We start from the raw sequence: 18,500 nt of genomic DNA, 5'->3' as shown, positions 1-18,500 counted from the left end.
AGTCAATCTCTGAAAAAAAAAAAGGTCTTTAATTTGAAGATCTCCTTGATCTTAGCTAATCAGACCTTCTTCCAATTGATTTTTAAGATATTTCCTGAACAGTCAGATTCCTGAAAAAAAAAAGTCTTTAATTTCAAGATCTCCTCGATCTTAGCTAAACAGACCTTCTTCCAATTGATTTTGCAAGATATTTCCTGAACAGTCATATCTCTGGAAAAAAAAAAAGTCGTTAATTTGAAGATCTCCATGATCTTAGCTAATCAGACCTTCTTCCAATTGATTTTTAAGATATTTCCTGAACAGTCAGATTCCTGAAAAAAAAAGTCTTTAATTTCAAGATCTCCTTGATCTTAGCTAAACAGGCCTTCTTCCATTTGATTTTGCAAGATATTTCCTGAACAGTCATATCCCTTCTCAAAAAAAATTAAAAACCTTTCTGCGATCATCAATTCTTTTGATAACCCAATCTGGGAGTTGAAAGAGAGAGAGACGTCGTAGAGGACTATGGCTGTTAAAACAGCATTAAGGTAAGTCTGCCTCCAAAGGAGCAAAATCTCTCTATCTAACCAGATAACTTTGTGTTTTAGATGGATGCATCTAGCCAGATAACTTTGATTCCATCTTATGTAGGAGAAGTATCCAATTAAATATATTTGGAAAGTTTGTGAGCTTTCAAGGGTACGAAGATAAAAATATCAGCTGGATGGAAGTCCTACACTTCAACCAAAACGAACATTCCTTACAATCGACTTGTCTCAAGTCCAACGAGAATCAAAAGTACTTTTTGAAAGTTGATGGATAAGCGGGAAAGGAGAGTCCCAGTTCATAAAAAAGTTAGCATTAAAGAGCATACATCATCCTCACTTGGAACAGCTAAACCCCATTGTGAACACAGAGCGCTTAAATCATGTTGACCATAAACGATATAAAATAACATCAAAGTACTCAAAAAGGAATAAAATCATTGCGTGTATATAGTGCCAACTGCAAGATTATGGAGTAGTGGCAGCTGATACAGAAGGCCTATAAAACATGCGTCACGGAGGAGCTGGTTTCCAGGGGCAGAACCAAGGATACTGCATGGTGTAAGCTAGCTGAGAAGTGGTAAAAAATAAAGTGTTGTTAGGATTCAAGATCTCAAATAGAAACATGTGGTTCAAGTCAACTAGATGGATAAGATCCTACATGGCTACATGGCACTGCCGCAACACCCGCTTCACCAGATCTGAAGAGCTCAGATTATAAGGTGAAAGTCCAGCGCCAAGGTGAACTTCGATTCAAAGCTGAGGGAGACCCGGGTAAATTTACCATAATGCCACTAGGCAAGGGATTGGAAAGACGTGCCGAGTTCTCCTGCGCCACCCTCAACAACTCCAAAAGCTGATGGCAAGGAGTCTTCCTTCGTTCTTCCCAGAGGCACATCTGTCTCCAGAAATGAAACAACGATCCCCAGCAGAGACCTTAAGAGAGGCTGTTGGATGTTGCCCTGGGGCGTCTGTTCCTGAAGAAGGAAAATGCCACAAGGCAATCCACAGAGGGCCTGCAAGTTTCTTATCAAACCAGATCCTAAAAGAGGGTTGTACTTTGATCAGCATTGGATATCGTGAGCCAAGACCAAGTAACCGGTGGCTTCTCGCATTTACAGGGCTGGTTGGGAGGGAGTGGAATAGAGTGGCTGGTGCTGGTAAGCAATCATTCAACCAGAACTTGTAACTAATGGTGCCCTGAAGAATAGTGTTATAGTCCCAAATTGACTAATAAAACAAGTGCCGCACTGATTTATTACCTTGGGCCAATCCTCCTAACAGCTTAAGCTTTTGACTTGCGAGTCAATGACCAGTGGTATCACATTTAGATCTATGGTAAAAGAAGTGCCACATGAGTTTATTATCCTACACAGATGCTTCTCCTCCTGACAGCTTACACTTTTGGATTGCAAGTCCATGACAATAGGCAAACTGCTCGATATACAGATGAACTGGTGTTGCTGGATATGGTTAACAAGTCCAACTAATACAAAATTCCCGCCACACCACAATGGTTGAAATATAAATCAGATAAGTGACTACAACTAACAATTACAAAGCTCCATGGTTTAGGTTTACAGACCCCATGACAAAGATGTATCCAAAAGGGATTCCAGGTAACTGAAGTACAGATTATGGAGACCAAACTAAATTTACTTTTGGTGATGCAGGGGGGACAAGGCAACTCTTGGAGGCGAGAATGTTAATGAAAGACTGCAAACACTTGACTATGAGATCAAAGGACAGAAGTGATACAACACAGAACAATGCCAGAACAGTACAACACAGATCCACGTTATCCAGGTGTTTCTAAAGAAAATTTGGAAAGAAATAACAGAGACTGCGGAATGAATTCTTCAAAATTCCAGTGACACTTGCACAAAGTTTCAAATATACAGGTAGCTACAACTAAATTCAGAATAACATACTTCAGCAGCATCAGAAATCCTCGAACATCATCCCTGACAATGCCTTGGAGAGGATAGTACTTTGTTTACCCTACTATTGGGCACCATACATGTTTACGTGTGCAGACAACCTTTGGGAGTTCAAGTATCTGAACTTTCTTATACAGCATGAGATGATACTTCTAGAATACAGGTTATACTATAACATGGTATGAATTTTGAGAAACTTCAAAACATAAGCTATAATGCATTTTTCAACATGCCTCGCACTAAATTATATGGTAGACAAAAAAGCTATCAGGAAGAGATCAGTTAGTTGGTGAACGTCAAAATCACATTCATCTTGGATATAACCATAACATAAAGCATGTCACATCCATAATGAGAAGGAAAATGAATGAACAAATGAAGGAGACTGCTAACCATTCATCAAATATCTCCAACCTCAACTGTTAAACTATGAACAATCAAAACTTCTCAGGACTTCAGGCACCATCTGACCACACTGCTCGAGTACATTGATTAGAGGTTGAGAGAGAGGAGCATCTGCTTCACAAAAAAAGCTATGTAGCACCCCAGTTACAGAATGGCGTGCAATTCTTGTGAGAATTTCAACATAATCTTCAATTGAGGAGGGCAGATCCACAAACAGCACTATTTCAAATTCCTCTACATCTGCTTTCAGCACGTTCTCCTTATCCTTCACCGTGACTTTTGTCACCTTTTCGCTGCAATGAATTGAATTGCTTTCCATGTAAAAAATATCATAAAATTAAGAATTCTTGTGACTGCCATAACAAAGATCACCATTTGTTGGATTCAATTATATAGAATAATAGAAGGTGCATGCTGTGAAATTACAATGAGCCATTAAGGAAAGCAGGGTTCAAAAAGTCATAGAACATTAAGTAATCTTCTAGAACAACGTGTTAACAAATTCACATGCTAACCTGTCAGATATAATAACGCAGTCGCTTGAAGAGTCATTAGATAATGCATAACCTTCAGCATTAAGGGAAGAAATTAACATCTGAGCCTTGCCAGCTGTTCCCAGTATAAATAGGACCTTAACACAGTGGGGTGTTTGGTTACTGAGTGCCTGAGCAAGAATTCGTATAGCCTGAAAATTGAAAACATTAAACAGATAGTGTTCAGTAAAATGTCAATGAAACCAGTGTTAAACCAATATAATTGGCTACAAGGCTTTCAAGATTAGGAAAGTGCTCGATCATGGCCAAGAAAAACTGTTGTAGTTTCCAACGTTATGCAACATGTTATATGGCAATATATGGCAAGGTAACCATTGGAATAAACTTCAAGAATCAATGTGACTGATAATTTGAAAAATGGTATCAAGTGATCCACAAACATATTCCTTTACAAAATACCAATTCGTAGCAATCATAGAACAATGTGGCAATCACAAAGCAAAAGCCCTGCCTCCCTGCAAGTTCCTTTACAGACAGAGATTGATACAACCAGCAAACATAGAATATCACCCAAGAGTTTTAAGAGTGTGCACGCAAAAAACTGCAAATCTTTGATTCAGATCGTGGCTTGGACAGCTAGGCAATAAGCAAAGCTATTTTCAGAAATAACCATAATCACAACCAACAAGCCTTGGTAAAAACCTTTTCATGTCGGATTTACTTGCCATAAAGTTCACCTGAGCTTAAAAAAGAAATGAGCTATACAGCACTCACAACTTGGTAGATCAACATGTCAAAAGTTGTTATCATATATCTAGAGACAAAAACACAACCAGGTACTTTGAAAGGATATCACATACCTTCAATAACTTATCCTCTTCTGATGTACAGAAGTATACATATTGAGATATGAATGCACTCTGACTAGCTGAAGAATCATACAACGACAGTCTGCTAAGTGGCCTTCTGAGTAAATTTTGCATCACAGGCTTAAGGGCTTCTCCATAGGAATCACTGAAGAGAACCATCTGAGGATGTCCAGATATACTGTCCCTGATGGAATACAATTTATCTACAAACCCAAGGTCTAGAAATTTTTTCAATCCATCAATAACCTGAACAATAAAAAAAACAAGAAAGGAAAGATAAATAGCAGCAACAAATAAAGACATTTGAATAAATGAGGTTTGACTGACTAAAGGTCACATCATATTACAAGACCTAGCTGAAAGGGTCACGGGCAATACAAGGTCTATGTTGGGAAAATGCAGCCAGAAGGTAGTTTTACATGGATAACCAGATATATTGATGATATAGATGAAATATTAGCTTCCAGGAAAAACTAATTCTGCCATTTGCATCTAAAAATGGTAATCAGTGAATGGAGTTCATGTTTTCAAGTATTATGAAAAAAAAATGGCATCCATCTAAACTTCATAAACAAAGTAAAACATCTACAATGTTGAGGAGAAAGGTTGGCAGGCATGATTTTAGGAGCATGATCTCTGCAAAATATTCCAATGGGAACAAATGAGCTACTAAACTCAGATTTATGAGAACTATTTTATGCAAAAGAGAAAAAATTGCAGAACATGAAATCTGTGCAATTGTACAACAAGTGTTTCTGAGAAATACTACATATGCCTTACCAATAACGATGTACTAGATATGTCAATGGCCCTTAGGGAAACAAGATCAAGAAGCCTGTCTGGGGTGGATACAACGAACTCGGGCTCACAGCTTTTTAAACTGCTTAAGAAATAGCAAGTGTTAAGGGCCATAGAGAAAGAGAAGCTACATAACATAATTGACAATATACTTACCCATAGAAGGGTGAGCAGTGCAACCAGAAATTTTGCCAAATGATACGCACATAAACAAAAAGCATTACTTGAAAGGACCATAAAGGATGGATATACTAAAAATATGCCTTTGTAAAAGAATTGCACTATAATTAATGGACTGTAATTTTTATTTGGATGCCAAAGATGGACATAATTTCCTACTTAAAACTTGTATATCCCTCATCATCTATATATATATTTTTTAGTCTTGACCAAGGTTTTCATCTAATCCGAGATCTTGCTTAAGCTATCAGCATGTATTAGTATTAGGCACTCACTCATATGATATGTATAAAATCCTGGCCTTTATCTCAACTAATGTAAATCAATATACCCTAAGACATCGACCATAGAGCACCAACAAATCAACCAAGATCTTTCAACTTTACATAACAACCTTAAATGATTTTTAATTATTAATATTAAAAGAATGGGTTAGGATCAAGTTACACCTAAGCGTTACACCTTTTTTTTGAATGGAATGATAGGAATCTCACATGATATTCCAAGCTGTTGGATATAATCTACTACCTCTAGACTACTAGTGGTCAACTGTTTTGCGTTACTTAAATTGTCTCTAGAGGTCTCCAAATCACATGATTTTTGATGTGTAAGTAATTTACAGGTGATAGACCACATCCAACAGCTCAAATCATCGATGTGGGATCCCATCATTCAATTCAAAAAAGGTATAACTCTATAAGGATTACACAAGGTGTAACTTGAACCTGACCCTAAAAGAATACCACAAATGATACAATTAATCTCGGTTTTCATATATTGGTTGATAATTCAATATCTCAATTCCCATGTATCAAGGAAGGTCCTTAGAATATCTTGGTTACTATATCGCAATCAAGATCTCAGAATATTTTGGTTCTAAATTCTCCCAACTTTTCATCTAGGCCAAGAAAGATCTAAACCTTCACTCATCTCATTACCGGCAACCCACAAAGTTGGCTAAGATATCGGCTCTTAAAGCCTTGGTCTACAAAAAGTTCAAAGAGTTTCCTCCATTGGTGCATGAGGTTAAGCCATAATCAATAAGATGGGTCTGCTAAACTCTAGTTTGAAGGAAAGGATGAGATGAAAGTGGAAGGTAATAGAATGTTGACAAAAATCAGTCATTTGGGGCTTTTTCCTTTTTTGAAGGGAGGTGGGAGAGTGTTTGAATTGGGTGCAGAATACACTTTGCCTTAGAGTCTTCGACAAATAATCTATATCATACTGTATTTTTTTAAGCATTTTGAAATAGCAGCCTGCATACTAAATATATCATGCTTCAATGTTTAATTCTATTTTTGACCAGATACTAGGAGTTTGGTAAGATTCACCAAAAGGTAGACATTTTCTGTGTTCCGTTGATGCACAACAGCACTTCAACAATTGCTTTCTTGAATAGAGGAGACTAATAATAAATATTCTCTTTTCTGAACTTAGCTTATATATATGCAGCATCCTTACTATCTATATTACAATAGCTTTTAGCCTGTCTCATGTTTGGCACAGACAGTTTTTTGCATGAAGGAACTGCTAGGCAGAAAAAACCCGAGCATCCACTCACCCGTGAACCTGGTGATCTATAAATGCACCAGGATGCAAGCTTACTGTGTGGATTCCGAGAGCCTTGAGTGGTTTGCACAGTGATCTAACCTGAGCATGGATTCGAGGGAGAGGCATTAGTCAATCATAACATCAAGATACCTATTGCTTAAGTGCAAAATGACAAAAAAGTAGATAGGAAGCAGGCACGTTTGAACTTGAATTCCACCGAAGAAGAGACCAAATTATGGTGTAGTATCTCATGTCCTTGATCTTTAGTTCAAGATTAGATAATAGAAGATGATGTGATGGATAAATTCATAAACAGCAGAACGAGTGGACCTGAACAGCCTTCTCTTGAGATGGCACGAGGTATACAAGGAGGGGGCTGGTCACGAAAATCCCCTGCTTCTCCTTCTGTGCAACAATATCAGAAGCCGTGGAAACCAGCCAAGCGATCTGCTCTCTGCTAGCACAACCCCCACTCGTGTCCAATACATTCAATCCGGCAGAGCAGCACCTCCAGAACTCCACACCCCAGGTGCTGGCCAATAGATTCCCCTCCACACTTCCATCGGATATCCCTTCCTCGACCCAAGCATCCTGTATGGCGTTCAGGCAGAGGATAAGAAACTTGGAGGGGCTGCTGTAGTCCGAGTAGCCACTATCTCCACCACCCTTCCCTCCGGGATGCCGCTCGTTCTCGGCCTTTCCCTCGTTCTCGGCGGCTGGACCAGGAGTAGGGACCTCCTTGGGTTTCTTGTTGGCCCTCCGAGCGGCGCGCTTCTTGCCATGCCGATCATTGAAGGGATCGTCGGGACTCGGGAGGCTGAAGCACATCCCCTGCAGGAGAAAGGGAAGAAAGCTCAGAACAATGCCGCCGTTTTCTGACCAAGGAAACGAAAAAGAAGCCCACGCGCGGTTGGAACTCAAAACATATATTGATTAATAAAGTTATAACAGAAGACTCTCTCTATCCCTCTTCTTGAGATCAACAAGGGGAGAAGCAAACAGAACGAACTCCGGCCCGACGGACGGCGATAAGAATGGCCGTAGTTTCGATTCGCGCATTCATTAGTGTGTATCCAAAAGAAATCATATGTTCATGCATTCATGTGTATCCAATTCATTCATGTGTATCCAAAGAAATCGAGGATTAATATATATATATATATATAGCCAACCTACTCATAGCCCCTGCTTCAGAAGGACGCGGAGTCGGGAGAACACGGATTCGGGGAAGGGCGGAAAAGAGAGGAAAGAAAGAAAAGAAAAGAACTGATGAAGACAAGAGGAGAGGGAAAGAGAGGAGATGTGAAGGCGAAACCTCGCAGATGCGGCGCTTGCCGGCCTTGCGGCGATGCTTGGCGGCGATGATGGAGGCGATGCGAGCGGAGACGGCGGAGTCGCTCTTCCCCATCCGCTTGCGCTGGGTCTTGTTCCTCTTCCTCCTCACCGCGTCGTCTCCTTTCGCCATGCCCTCCCCAGGCCCTCCTTCGCCTCACCAGAGCAGCACAAGACGAAGCTTTCCGAGTAACGGCGCGAGTCCGTGGGAGAGGCGAATAAAGGGCTACATACGAATCGATCAAAACCTAGGGGCAGCCACGAATATTTCCGTTTTTTTAAAGATTTTATATTATTAGACGCTTAGGTATATTTGGCGACTTGAAGGCCCATGACTTATAGGCCCGTTGACAGTCATGCGGCCTATTACAGATCCACAGCCCGAGAGAGGGGTTTCCTAACGATCACGTGGACTTGCACGCGCCACCTCGATGCCGGACGGAGACGAGGCGGTAGCGACGAGGGGCAGGTAGATGCGATGAGATCGGCTTAGAGACCGAGATCCGAACAACAGACCGAGATAGGCAGGTCAACGGCGCAGCGACTCAACTTCGTCTTCCTCCCTCTGCCTGCCTTGTTCTTCTTCTGGCCTCCCTCCCTCGACGCGTCGTCGAAGCAGCGGTGGGTTTTTTCCATCCAAACGGCGCGAATCAGGCGGAGGAGCAACAAGCAAGCGGGCATGCGGTGAGGCAAGCCCCGGCAGAGGAGGCTATCCTGGCCGTAAGTCTCTCCTCGGTTTCTCTTCGTCGTTTCCCCGTAGCCGCAGCTCCCCGCGGGAGACATAACTTTTTTTTCCTTTCCCCCCCCCAAAAAAAAACCTCGCTTCCGGTTCCTCCTCCCGCTGCTCCTCGCGGCTTGCCTTGCTGCGATGCGTCTGAATTGCAATCGATCATTGCTTCTTTGAATTTTGTTTTTTTTTCTATCTTTTTTTTTTGGCTTTCCCGCATCTGTGCGCTTGATCGATGCCATATTTTCTTGATTTCTGAGATGACCTGATGACCTTATGGACGCTTCCAATCCACGACGATGATATCTTCTAAACCCTCGAAATTTAGCTCAATCTGTTCCCTATCTGTTAGATCTGCATGCCCCTTCCCCAATCGAGGAAATCGAGCGCATTCTTCAGGTCTTGTAGCGGGAGATGTGAAAGGTTTGACGGATAACCTTTCGTAGTTTCACTTTCAACCTTTGTTGTCAAGGGTTGTAGCATCCCCAGAACGACCGATCGACCTGTCCAGTATACCATCTGCTTCCTCTGGACCTATCTTTGTGAGAGGATACACCTTCACTTGAGATTTGAGAAACTTTTGCCGTTCTCCGTTGGGATTTAAAAGTGACCAATTACAAAACAAAATTCAACAAGAGCTTAGATTCATTATCAATTTATGAAAATCATGGCTAGTTAGTGTTTTTTTTTTTGGTTATCAAATATGCTGGTATTCAAGAATTATATGTGATTGATCTTCAAAAGGAAAATCTAAAATTCTCATAAGTTTATAATTAATTATTAAGGAAGAGTAATAAATAAAATTTACAGATTTATGGTTCCGAATGTCAGAAATATCTCCTGCTTGGAATAAACTACTTTTTCACTTGGAATAAACTACTTCACCCTGCATGGTAGAGTAGTTTATTCCACATCTTAAATCTTTTGACAACTTTGGTTCCCCTGTAAATTGTTTGTATCTTCTATCTAAGCTACTAAGGATCCATAATAACATGTTGAAAGTCTTGCTTGGGGGCATGTGGTAATTCATTTTTGACCTGAAAACACCTCTAGTGATAGAATCTTTGGATGATGGAGTCATTACTACTATGAATTTTCGATGTTGAAATCATTAATTGCAAGAAGCTTTAAATTTAGCTGATGATGGAAGCGATATTTCCTAGGCTAAAAACCTTTGAGCCGTGATATGGATGTATGCTTATCTGTCATTGATCATTGACTGGCTTGAATGTTTCAGGATTGTTCATTGTTTGCCTTTGTTTCTTTCTTGTTTTTCATAGAGGGAGCTGTTGTTGGAGATTGTCATTTAGTAAAAGCACCTCATGGCAAGAATCAAACCACAAGCATTGTTACAACAAAGCAAAAGGAAGAAGGGGCCAACTCGAATATGTTTGACTACTGTTCTTACTTGCAAACTTGTTGTCATCTTGATTGTGTTATCCCTATATGCGACTTACAAGCACTGGTATCGAAGGTTAGCATCTGTTATGTGCCATTAAATTCAAACCATATATCGAACTATATATGATTAAATCTATACTCACACTCATCATTTAATTATATGAATGCACAATTTGGAATCTAAAATTATCTCCAGACTGCATGATAACTATCAAGTCATGGTTTATTATTTAATATTTTGACAGCTTATTTGTCTTGTTGGTATTCATTTTGATATCAAAAGTTGATTCACTTCATTGTAGGTCAAGCGATGAACTAAGGCTTGACTTGCACAATTTTGAGGTACACATATTTTAATCTTACCCTTTTCTCAACTTCTCTTTCAGTTTTGCCAATTTTATGAAGAAAGGAAATTCATTTACCTACAACAGCTAGGTGTATCACAAAGGATGTTTTCCTGTGTTTATTTTTTAAGATATCCCTTCCATTCTATTCCACTGGTACTTTTGCTAAAAGAAGATGCAACTACTTAAATTCATTATCTTTTTTTGACAGTTCCTTTTTCTTTTTCATTTGTTTATGTGGTAAAGCACTCAGAAGCCTTTGGAGAATCAAAGAAATACAATCTTCCAAGTTATGCGGTAAGTTTCTCTGCCTTTAGGTTTTCAAGTTTAATATTAAATTCTTTTACCATAATTCTTTCAGAAATTGGTTTGTGATTTCACTGATTTCCTACCTTTGTTGAACTTATAACAATTTAATCAAATCAAACTGTTAGTTTCATGATCAAATTTATTTCTGCTGATTATCCTCTAGTTGAGCCCATGGCTTTATCAACTATGTTATTTTGAACAAGGACCTGAGTTTTTATGAGACTGCAGGACACCAATTCTGTTGTTGATTATTTTCAAAAATTCAATTACTAGTTTTAAAGCAGTCTATGAATCAAGTTTTAAGGAAAATTAAATAAATAGTATTTCTCTGATAATTGAGATAATAATGATTGCATAACCTCGTGTCTTTGCAATCAGCAAAATCAATTGAGATATGGGATCAACCTTTGAGCCTTCAGTTAGTAAACTTAAGATAATTTAATGGTTTTATCCATGCTGTCATTATTTGCAACTAGCAGACCGCCTGAACCTTTAAAGATTGACAACTTCCTTAAATAGTTGTAATCTTAGACATTCTTTACTTTTATACCTTTTTGGTTGTTTGCTTCTCAGATGCTGGATATGCTTATCGATCCAAGTTTTGTCCATTATATTGCGAATAATTCGTCTCTTTTGTAGCATCACAATTTTTCTTCTTAACAACTTCGCGTTTCTTTTAGACTGCAGCTATTTGGCAAGACTTTTTATACCTTTTTGGTCGTTTGCTTCTCAGACCCTGGTTATACTTGTTGATCCTAGTTTTGTCCATCATGTTGCCAACAATTCCTCTCTATTGTAGCATCGCACATGCACGTACGCACTTATGTATATGTATATGTGTATACATGTACACACATGCACATAAGGATATGTGTGTGTGTGTGTGTGCACGCATGTGTGTAACTAATGTATATAGTCATACGCATGCACATGCACATGCACATGCACACGTGTGTGCATGCGCATACACAGATATATCCATGGACGTATCCATTTCTGGTGGTATCTGTATCCCATAGTGTCTGTGCTTCTTAGCGCACGCGCGCAGACAGATATATATACATATATATATATATACATACATATACATACATATACAGACACACTGACCATTACCCGTGAAGGTTTATATTAGAAAAATAATATGCTATTTTGTGGATTTGGTGCTACAATTAATAGCAGAGAAAACGTTGTTCTTGATACCGTGTATGTTCCTTTGCTTTTTTTCCTTAATGTTTGAAACACAATGGCCAATATTGCATCTCATATCATGCTTAACTAACAATTCAACCTTTGTCATTGTATTAAAACTAAAATTCATTATAATTGACACTTTGCTGCACATGATTGTAGGTCAGCACGTACTGTGGAATGTGCTTATCTAAATATTCTTTTGAGTTGAATCACGCTAAATTGTTGTATTGTTGGAATAGATTTTGAATACTGCCAAAGGTTCAATAACTATGGAGCTCGACAAGGATGCCTCTCCTGATGTTGTGGGCAAGTTTGTTGAGTTATGGTGAGCATTTGAAAGTATTGCTGAATATATGTGTGGACACCTGCTCCTTTCTTTTTAGCAATTATTTAGCAGTCACTGTATCTAATTTGTTTTTATGAAGTTTATTTTGACACGTCTATGAACCTTTTGCGATCTGATTGATTATTTGATTCCTGGAGTCCAGAGGCTTATAATTATCGTAGTTGTCCTGCAAGAGAAAATTTTTCTCCTTGTTTTTTAATGGATGAGAGTTGCTAAACTACATTAACCTGTGTCAGCACTTATGGTGAACATAAAATTTAGTAACAGCAAAATTTGGACATATATTCTTAAACAGCTCAACAGTTAAAAATATCAATCAGCTTGGATTACTTTTTTTTCTTTTTGTCAAAATAATGACTGACAAACAATCTATGATGCAGTCAAAAGGGTTATTTCAAAACGATGCCTTTTCATCATGTGATAAAGAACTATGTGATTCAAGGAGGTCATTCTCAAAGAATTGGAGCTGCAGAAGACTGGATATTGAAAAGAAAGTCCCACAGTCAACTTGCTATAAGGTTTACTAGCTTGCTATTATGGTGCTGGATGATATTTTGTTTTATGTTTCATATTCTCTTGCAATGCAGAAATAGATTATGATGTGTCACATGTAATTGTGTGCTGCTTTTTTCTTTTTGTTTTAAAATTGTTGATGCTTTTGTTTTATCCGAACCCTCTTATCTGATACATGCAGTCCAAAGCATGAAGCATTCATGATTGGGACGACAGTGGCTAATTCAGATGATAAAGGATTCGAGCTTTTTATTACGACAGCACCAATTCCAGACTTAAGTGACAAGCTTCTTGTGTTTGGACGAGTCATCAAGGGGGAGGATGTGGTCCAGGTAGCCAACTAAGTGCTCTCTCTCTCCCTCTCCCTCCCCAACCCATCCCCACCACCATTGCAAGGATTAATATATTGATACCGTGTTCATTTTTTCCCATAGAAAGACTCACTGTTAGGAGAATCTTGCGACAACTACCAAACTATTGCCAGAATATTATTGCTGACTGTTGTATTAATGTGAAAGGAATTTCATCCTTCTAACCATTTGTGAAATGAAAACCTTAACAGATCTAGTTACCTATCCATAAGCTGGTATCCTTACGTTGGGCATCACCTTATTTAGAGGTTAAGTGAATTTGCTGTGCCTCACATCTTTCTATATGGCTAATGACTTGTGGTAGGAGCAAGCAAACTGTGAATTATTTGGATAAGGTTCACTGCTTAGGAACATGTTGATCCTTTTTAGAAACAGTATTGTTGCAGCTTTTCCATTTTGAGTGTGGTACTAAGTGTTCATACAAGTTTATGCTTCTTACTAATTTAATATTTATATTCCTTTTTTTTTAAGTGTCATACAATCTGTAATAGGCGCCATATACAAATAATTCATACTAGTATATATTGTCACCATGTTTAAGTGGCCTTGATGATCTCAACTGTTGAACGGTGGGCACTCTCTTGCACAAGCTTGTCTAGAATCACTCAAACTTAACAGAACTGTCAGGGGCATGACCTATGAAGAACCTGCTTTTACGTGCCAAAAAAGAACCTGCTTTTGGATCTTTGCCACTAACACTAGCTATTCAGGTTCTTCTTCAGGAAACATATGATGTTATATATTCTGGATGTAGCAAAGATGACACTTGCAGCTTATTGGTGATGCGGACAAGGCAATGATGGATGTGTGGTGTTTTAATGTATCATGCACCAGTGGTTAAGCTTTAACTTGGCCTCATACCTCGTATCTTTTGACTTTGCTAGGGTGCAATAATTGATGATATTTATATTAGATATGCCACAATCAGCTAGCACTGACCGACTCGTAAGAAAATATTACTGGTTTGCTTTCTTTCCCAAACTTCTGGCAGGAGCTCTTGGATTATCCCGAAGTGTCGGAGGCTCTTTATTATTTTGTTTATCTAGTTGGATCATGCTTTCTCTTACAAGTAACAGAATCATTGTTGTGTGCGCTTTTGTGCAAAGCACTAATGGGTGCCCCCTTTTTTTATCTTCATAATGGGTGCCTAGAGTATCTTGTGGTGGAAATTTCAGGAATGGAGATGATTCCTGACCTATTGTAAACTAAACTCATTAACAAGTTAATTTTGTTCATGTGTCACCAAAAATCTTTTGTTGCTGATACCATGAATGCTTGTCTTTAATGCTGTCCAGGAAATTGAGGAAGTTGACACGGATGAACATTACCGGCCCAAGTCCCCTGTAGGGATCATTGACGTTACGCTAAAGCAGGAGCTTTGAACAATGCTGATTTTTTTTCATCCACCTCTGAATTTTTCTGCACCCATCTGATGGTCGTCTGCATGCTGAAATATAATTTTGCCATCTGAAGGGCCGCGTCCTCTGAGGCGTCCCGGACATGGCTTCGACTGTGTGATGCTGCGCTTGGACCGAACCGGCCTTGTATGGTAGTAATGCTTTCAATTGGTGCATGTACAAAATTAACTGAGGCAGTTGGTTTCACCGCAGTTTCTGCTGCCAAGCTTATGAACCGTAATTCTCCCATTCCTTTATATGTTACATAATGATTTCGGCCGAATATTTGGCTTTGTGCAAGGCTTGAGCATGGGAAGATTCTTTACCTACCCTTGTTATATGATGTCTTACTTTTGACGGAACCGAGTGGGGTGCAACATCTTGATCCGTTATTGTAAGTTGCTATTCCGACTGTTTTGTTTTGTAGAAGGTGCATCTAATTGTAGGTTTGCGAGATTTTTGCAGCCATGTTAATAATGATCGTCTTCTACTCGAGACATCGCTAGCCGAGGATGTGGTGGGATTCGGACACGAGGCAGCGAGAACGTAAGTTGTTCTTCTAATTTTTGTAGCAGCTTCTTATTCAATACTCTTCAGGTACCGAGTAAAACCGATAAACTGAGTTACATTAATTAGTCAAAAAAAAAGCGTAGTGATAGAAATATTTTTCTATTCATCCATATAAAGTGGCGATCGTGGGACGCGAAAACCACGCATCGCAGCTTACAAACTTCAGCCATACATTACATCGCAACCTGGTGCAGGCTTGCTACGGTAAACATTAAGAAGTAGAGGAAAATAGAAGGGAAGCAGCTTCAAGAAGCCAACTCCAACCCGCCGGGGCGACCGCCAAGCGAGGGAGAAGGGTCCTCCATCTCTTTATTTAGGGCTGGAGGGGAGGGAGGACTTCGACCCTGGAGACCCCTTGCTTGGCCTCCGCCACTTTGGCCACCTCCACTTCTCCAACGACGACCGCATCGCTGGGCTTCGTCATCACGTCCTCCTCCGCTTCGTCATCTTGTCCTCCTCTGCCTCCGGTGGGCTCTTCCTCTTCTTCCTCGACGTAGTTGGGATCGTTCGGGTCGATGGCGGGCGGAAGGGGCTCGAGCTCGTTGTAGGCCTCGTCGGCGGGGCCCTCCCAGGTGAACTTCCCGCCGTGGCCGGACTTGGGGACCTGGTGGAGGCCGCCGAGGCCATCCACGGGATGGCGGTCCATGCGGTGGACCCCCTTGTCCACCATCTTCTTCTCGAAGTAGCGGATGGTGTCCGGCCGCTGCGTCCGGGGCACCTCCACCTTCTCCACTTTCTTCTTCCCTTCCTCGTCACGGCTCTCCCCTCTGATCTCCATCATCCACCGGCACTCGTCCCTCTCTCTTATGTATTAGTATCTCTTCTGCCTGGGGTGTCTGCTTGGGATTCGACGGGCGTTTGCTTGCTGAAAGAAATACTGCATTTCTTCCGGCGAGGGGTTCCAAAGCTAGAGAGGGAATTTTATATGCGGCGGAAGAGGAAAGGTTTCCCGGCTCGAGGGGTCTGGAAGGGGATGGAAGCTGGTGGATGGTTCCGCCACGTGTTCGTCTACGCCACGCGTGTCCTTATCAGCGGGCGCTATCCGACCGTTCACCTAATGTCCTATCGGCAAGAATATGAAATTTTAAAAAAAAAATGCAAAAAAAAGAGAAGTTCGGATGATGGCTCTGGAACAGTCTCAACGCATCCGGTTCCCAGGGCTTTAGGACTCCGATATATCTGACATCTAGGTCGGGCCCTAGACGGAGATGAAACGAAATGTCGATTGATGTCGGCTGAGATGGAAAGCGCGTCAGCCCATATGGTAAATCCTTATTTTGATTTCTCATGTTATCGCGATTCCTCCACTTGTGATGCTGTGCACCTTAAACCATAAGGCTCGTTTGGTTCGCGGAAAAAGGAGGAGAAAAATATAGTCAACGAAAAAATAATGAGATGCCTTTTGTTTAGTTGGAGTTTTCAAAGAAGAGAGATGGAAAAGTTGTATTCTTATGAGAATATAATTCCTACATTTTATGAAAAGTCTTTCCCATGAGAAACATGGGAAAGTTACTCTCTCATGAGGCGGAAATCACTTTATTTTTATTTTTTTTCCAAAAAAATTCTTCAGCATTAAATAAGCATTAAAGAGACATTAAAAATTTAATTTTTTATTAAGGGCATAATAGGAATTATACATAACTTTTTCAGAAAAGTGGATTGCCAACCAAGCATAAACACTTTGTAAATTTGTTATTTTTTCATGGTCAACCAAACATGCCAAAAGTACTTTTTTAGGCATCCTCTTTCTAGAAATTTGTTTCCCACGAATCATATTCCTAGAAGGAAAAATACTTTTCGTGAACCAAACGAGCCCTAAATGCCTTTCTTATGGCTCCTTCCAAAGGTAATCTCTCTCCTATCTCTTGTTTTCACCCCTGAGCTCGCTCGATCCTCCATTACTGCGGCTTGGTGTTAAATCCATCCACATCCAGGCCGCTCTCCTTGCCTTGGTCTCGCCGTTCCCCGAGCCTCCATCCACTGGAACTTCGACATCGTGGTGGTGCTCCACTGTAACAAAATATATGGTCACTTTGTCATTTAAACATCGCTTATATTCATGGTATGGTCTGATTTAGATGTGAACGAAGATTAGCTCAATAATAAGAAAATCTCTTTTTATTTGTGTAATAGAGAGAGAGAGAGAGAGATCTTCTAGATTAAATGGAAGAAATAATAAAATGATATAGAATAAATGAGAATATAATTATTAGTTATGAAAAAATTGATATCAATATTTTTTGGTAGATACGGACATCCATCCTTCGGATTTTCCTATGCAATGTGCATGCTTAATTCTAGCTGCATATAGAATCAATATAAAAACACCAGAAGGGTCAAATTAACTCTATCTTCAAACATATTTTACTTGCTCGTTGGTTAGAGTATTGGTCAGATGAGCAACAAAGTGTCTGCATATTTTGCTATTGCAATGCCATCACCCAGTCACAGTGGACATGCTTGAAACTCTGGCAGAACTTAGTAAGGATAAATAATTATTAGTTTCTAAAGAGAATAACTAATTTTGATAGTTTTATCAGGACAAACAATGCAAATAGGTTAAAGAGCTCTAAATACGATCCGTCGTTTATCTGGGACCTGACCGTGCCTAAAATCATGTTGAGGATAGGGTCTCTTATAAAGGATTGAAGTCCACCGGCACTGCTGAAAATAAAGAGGAAAAATAAGAATGCATTCGCGCAAGGTAAAATTCTGGCGAAGCCAGGCAGCAAGGCTATCATGTCCTCCCGTTGATGACGACGGAAAGGTAAAATTCCGATAGCCCGGCTTAGTGATCTCGCGTCAGTGGCGTACAGTAGAGATCACGGGCGTACAGAATATCCAGCACCCAATTGGACGGCTGCGATCATCCAATCGATGCTTGAAACCAGAAAGAGTATGGCTACGGCATGCATGCGACGCCGTTCTTCTCTGCAAAGCATGGCGAGCCGCGAAGAGCTTGAAGCTCCTCTCCCCCTCCTCTTTCTATTCTGCGACGGAAATTAGACTCATGTCAAGCGTGGCGGCAAGATGGTACGTTGCGGTCTCTAGTCCTACTCTTGTGTAGCTCAAATAAGAACAGAACATTAACAAATAGCAATTTGTTCCGAGATTGTTTCGAGCAGATATGTGTTTCTGCGTTTGTTATGGTCAAGGTGTCATCCGATCCAGCTTGACCAATCGCATGCTTGCGACGACCTCCAAAAAGATTCATCAAAAATACCCAAGATCTTTC

At 40.1% G+C, this 18,500-nt stretch overlaps 3 protein-coding genes across 3 annotated transcripts; 1 reads left to right on the top strand and 2 right to left on the bottom strand.

Moving 5' to 3' along the window:
• Nucleotides 1-2,728: 2,728 nt before the first annotated feature.
• LOC103717686 (ATP-dependent RNA helicase DBP2) lies at nucleotides 2,729-8,581 on the bottom strand. Its single transcript, XM_008806162.4, has 7 exons — nucleotides 8,077-8,581; nucleotides 7,092-7,592; nucleotides 6,772-6,860; nucleotides 5,013-5,112; nucleotides 4,224-4,478; nucleotides 3,385-3,554; nucleotides 2,729-3,162 (listed from the first exon to the last, which is right to left on the bottom strand). Exons 1-7 carry the CDS (start codon nucleotides 8,224-8,226, stop codon nucleotides 2,892-2,894), a joined length of 1,536 nt encoding a protein of 511 aa, XP_008804384.1. The 5' UTR covers nucleotides 8,227-8,581; the 3' UTR covers nucleotides 2,729-2,891.
• LOC103717682 (peptidyl-prolyl cis-trans isomerase CYP21-4) lies at nucleotides 8,494-15,057 on the top strand. The gene is made up of 8 exons (XM_008806159.4): nucleotides 8,494-8,813; nucleotides 10,101-10,294; nucleotides 10,524-10,563; nucleotides 10,812-10,862; nucleotides 12,308-12,393; nucleotides 12,795-12,932; nucleotides 13,109-13,259; nucleotides 14,594-15,057. The coding sequence occupies exons 2-8, from the start codon at nucleotides 10,143-10,145 to the stop codon at nucleotides 14,678-14,680; spliced, it is 705 nt and encodes a 234-aa protein (XP_008804381.1). The 5' UTR covers nucleotides 8,494-8,813; nucleotides 10,101-10,142; the 3' UTR covers nucleotides 14,681-15,057.
• Nucleotides 15,058-15,300: 243 nt separating this feature from the next.
• On the bottom strand, nucleotides 15,301-16,200 carry LOC103717683. The gene has a single exon (XM_008806160.4). The coding sequence runs from the start codon at nucleotides 16,044-16,046 to the stop codon at nucleotides 15,579-15,581; it is 468 nt and encodes a 155-aa protein (XP_008804382.1). The 5' UTR covers nucleotides 16,047-16,200; the 3' UTR covers nucleotides 15,301-15,578.
• Between the last annotated feature and the right edge of the window lie 2,300 nt (nucleotides 16,201-18,500).

The sequence above is a fragment of the Phoenix dactylifera genome, chromosome 10 (genome assembly GCF_009389715.1).
Source record: "Phoenix dactylifera cultivar Barhee BC4 chromosome 10, palm_55x_up_171113_PBpolish2nd_filt_p, whole genome shotgun sequence".
Classification (NCBI taxonomy): Eukaryota; Viridiplantae; Streptophyta; class Magnoliopsida; order Arecales; family Arecaceae; genus Phoenix; species Phoenix dactylifera.
This window is presented reverse-complemented; position numbering and strand designations above follow the sequence as displayed.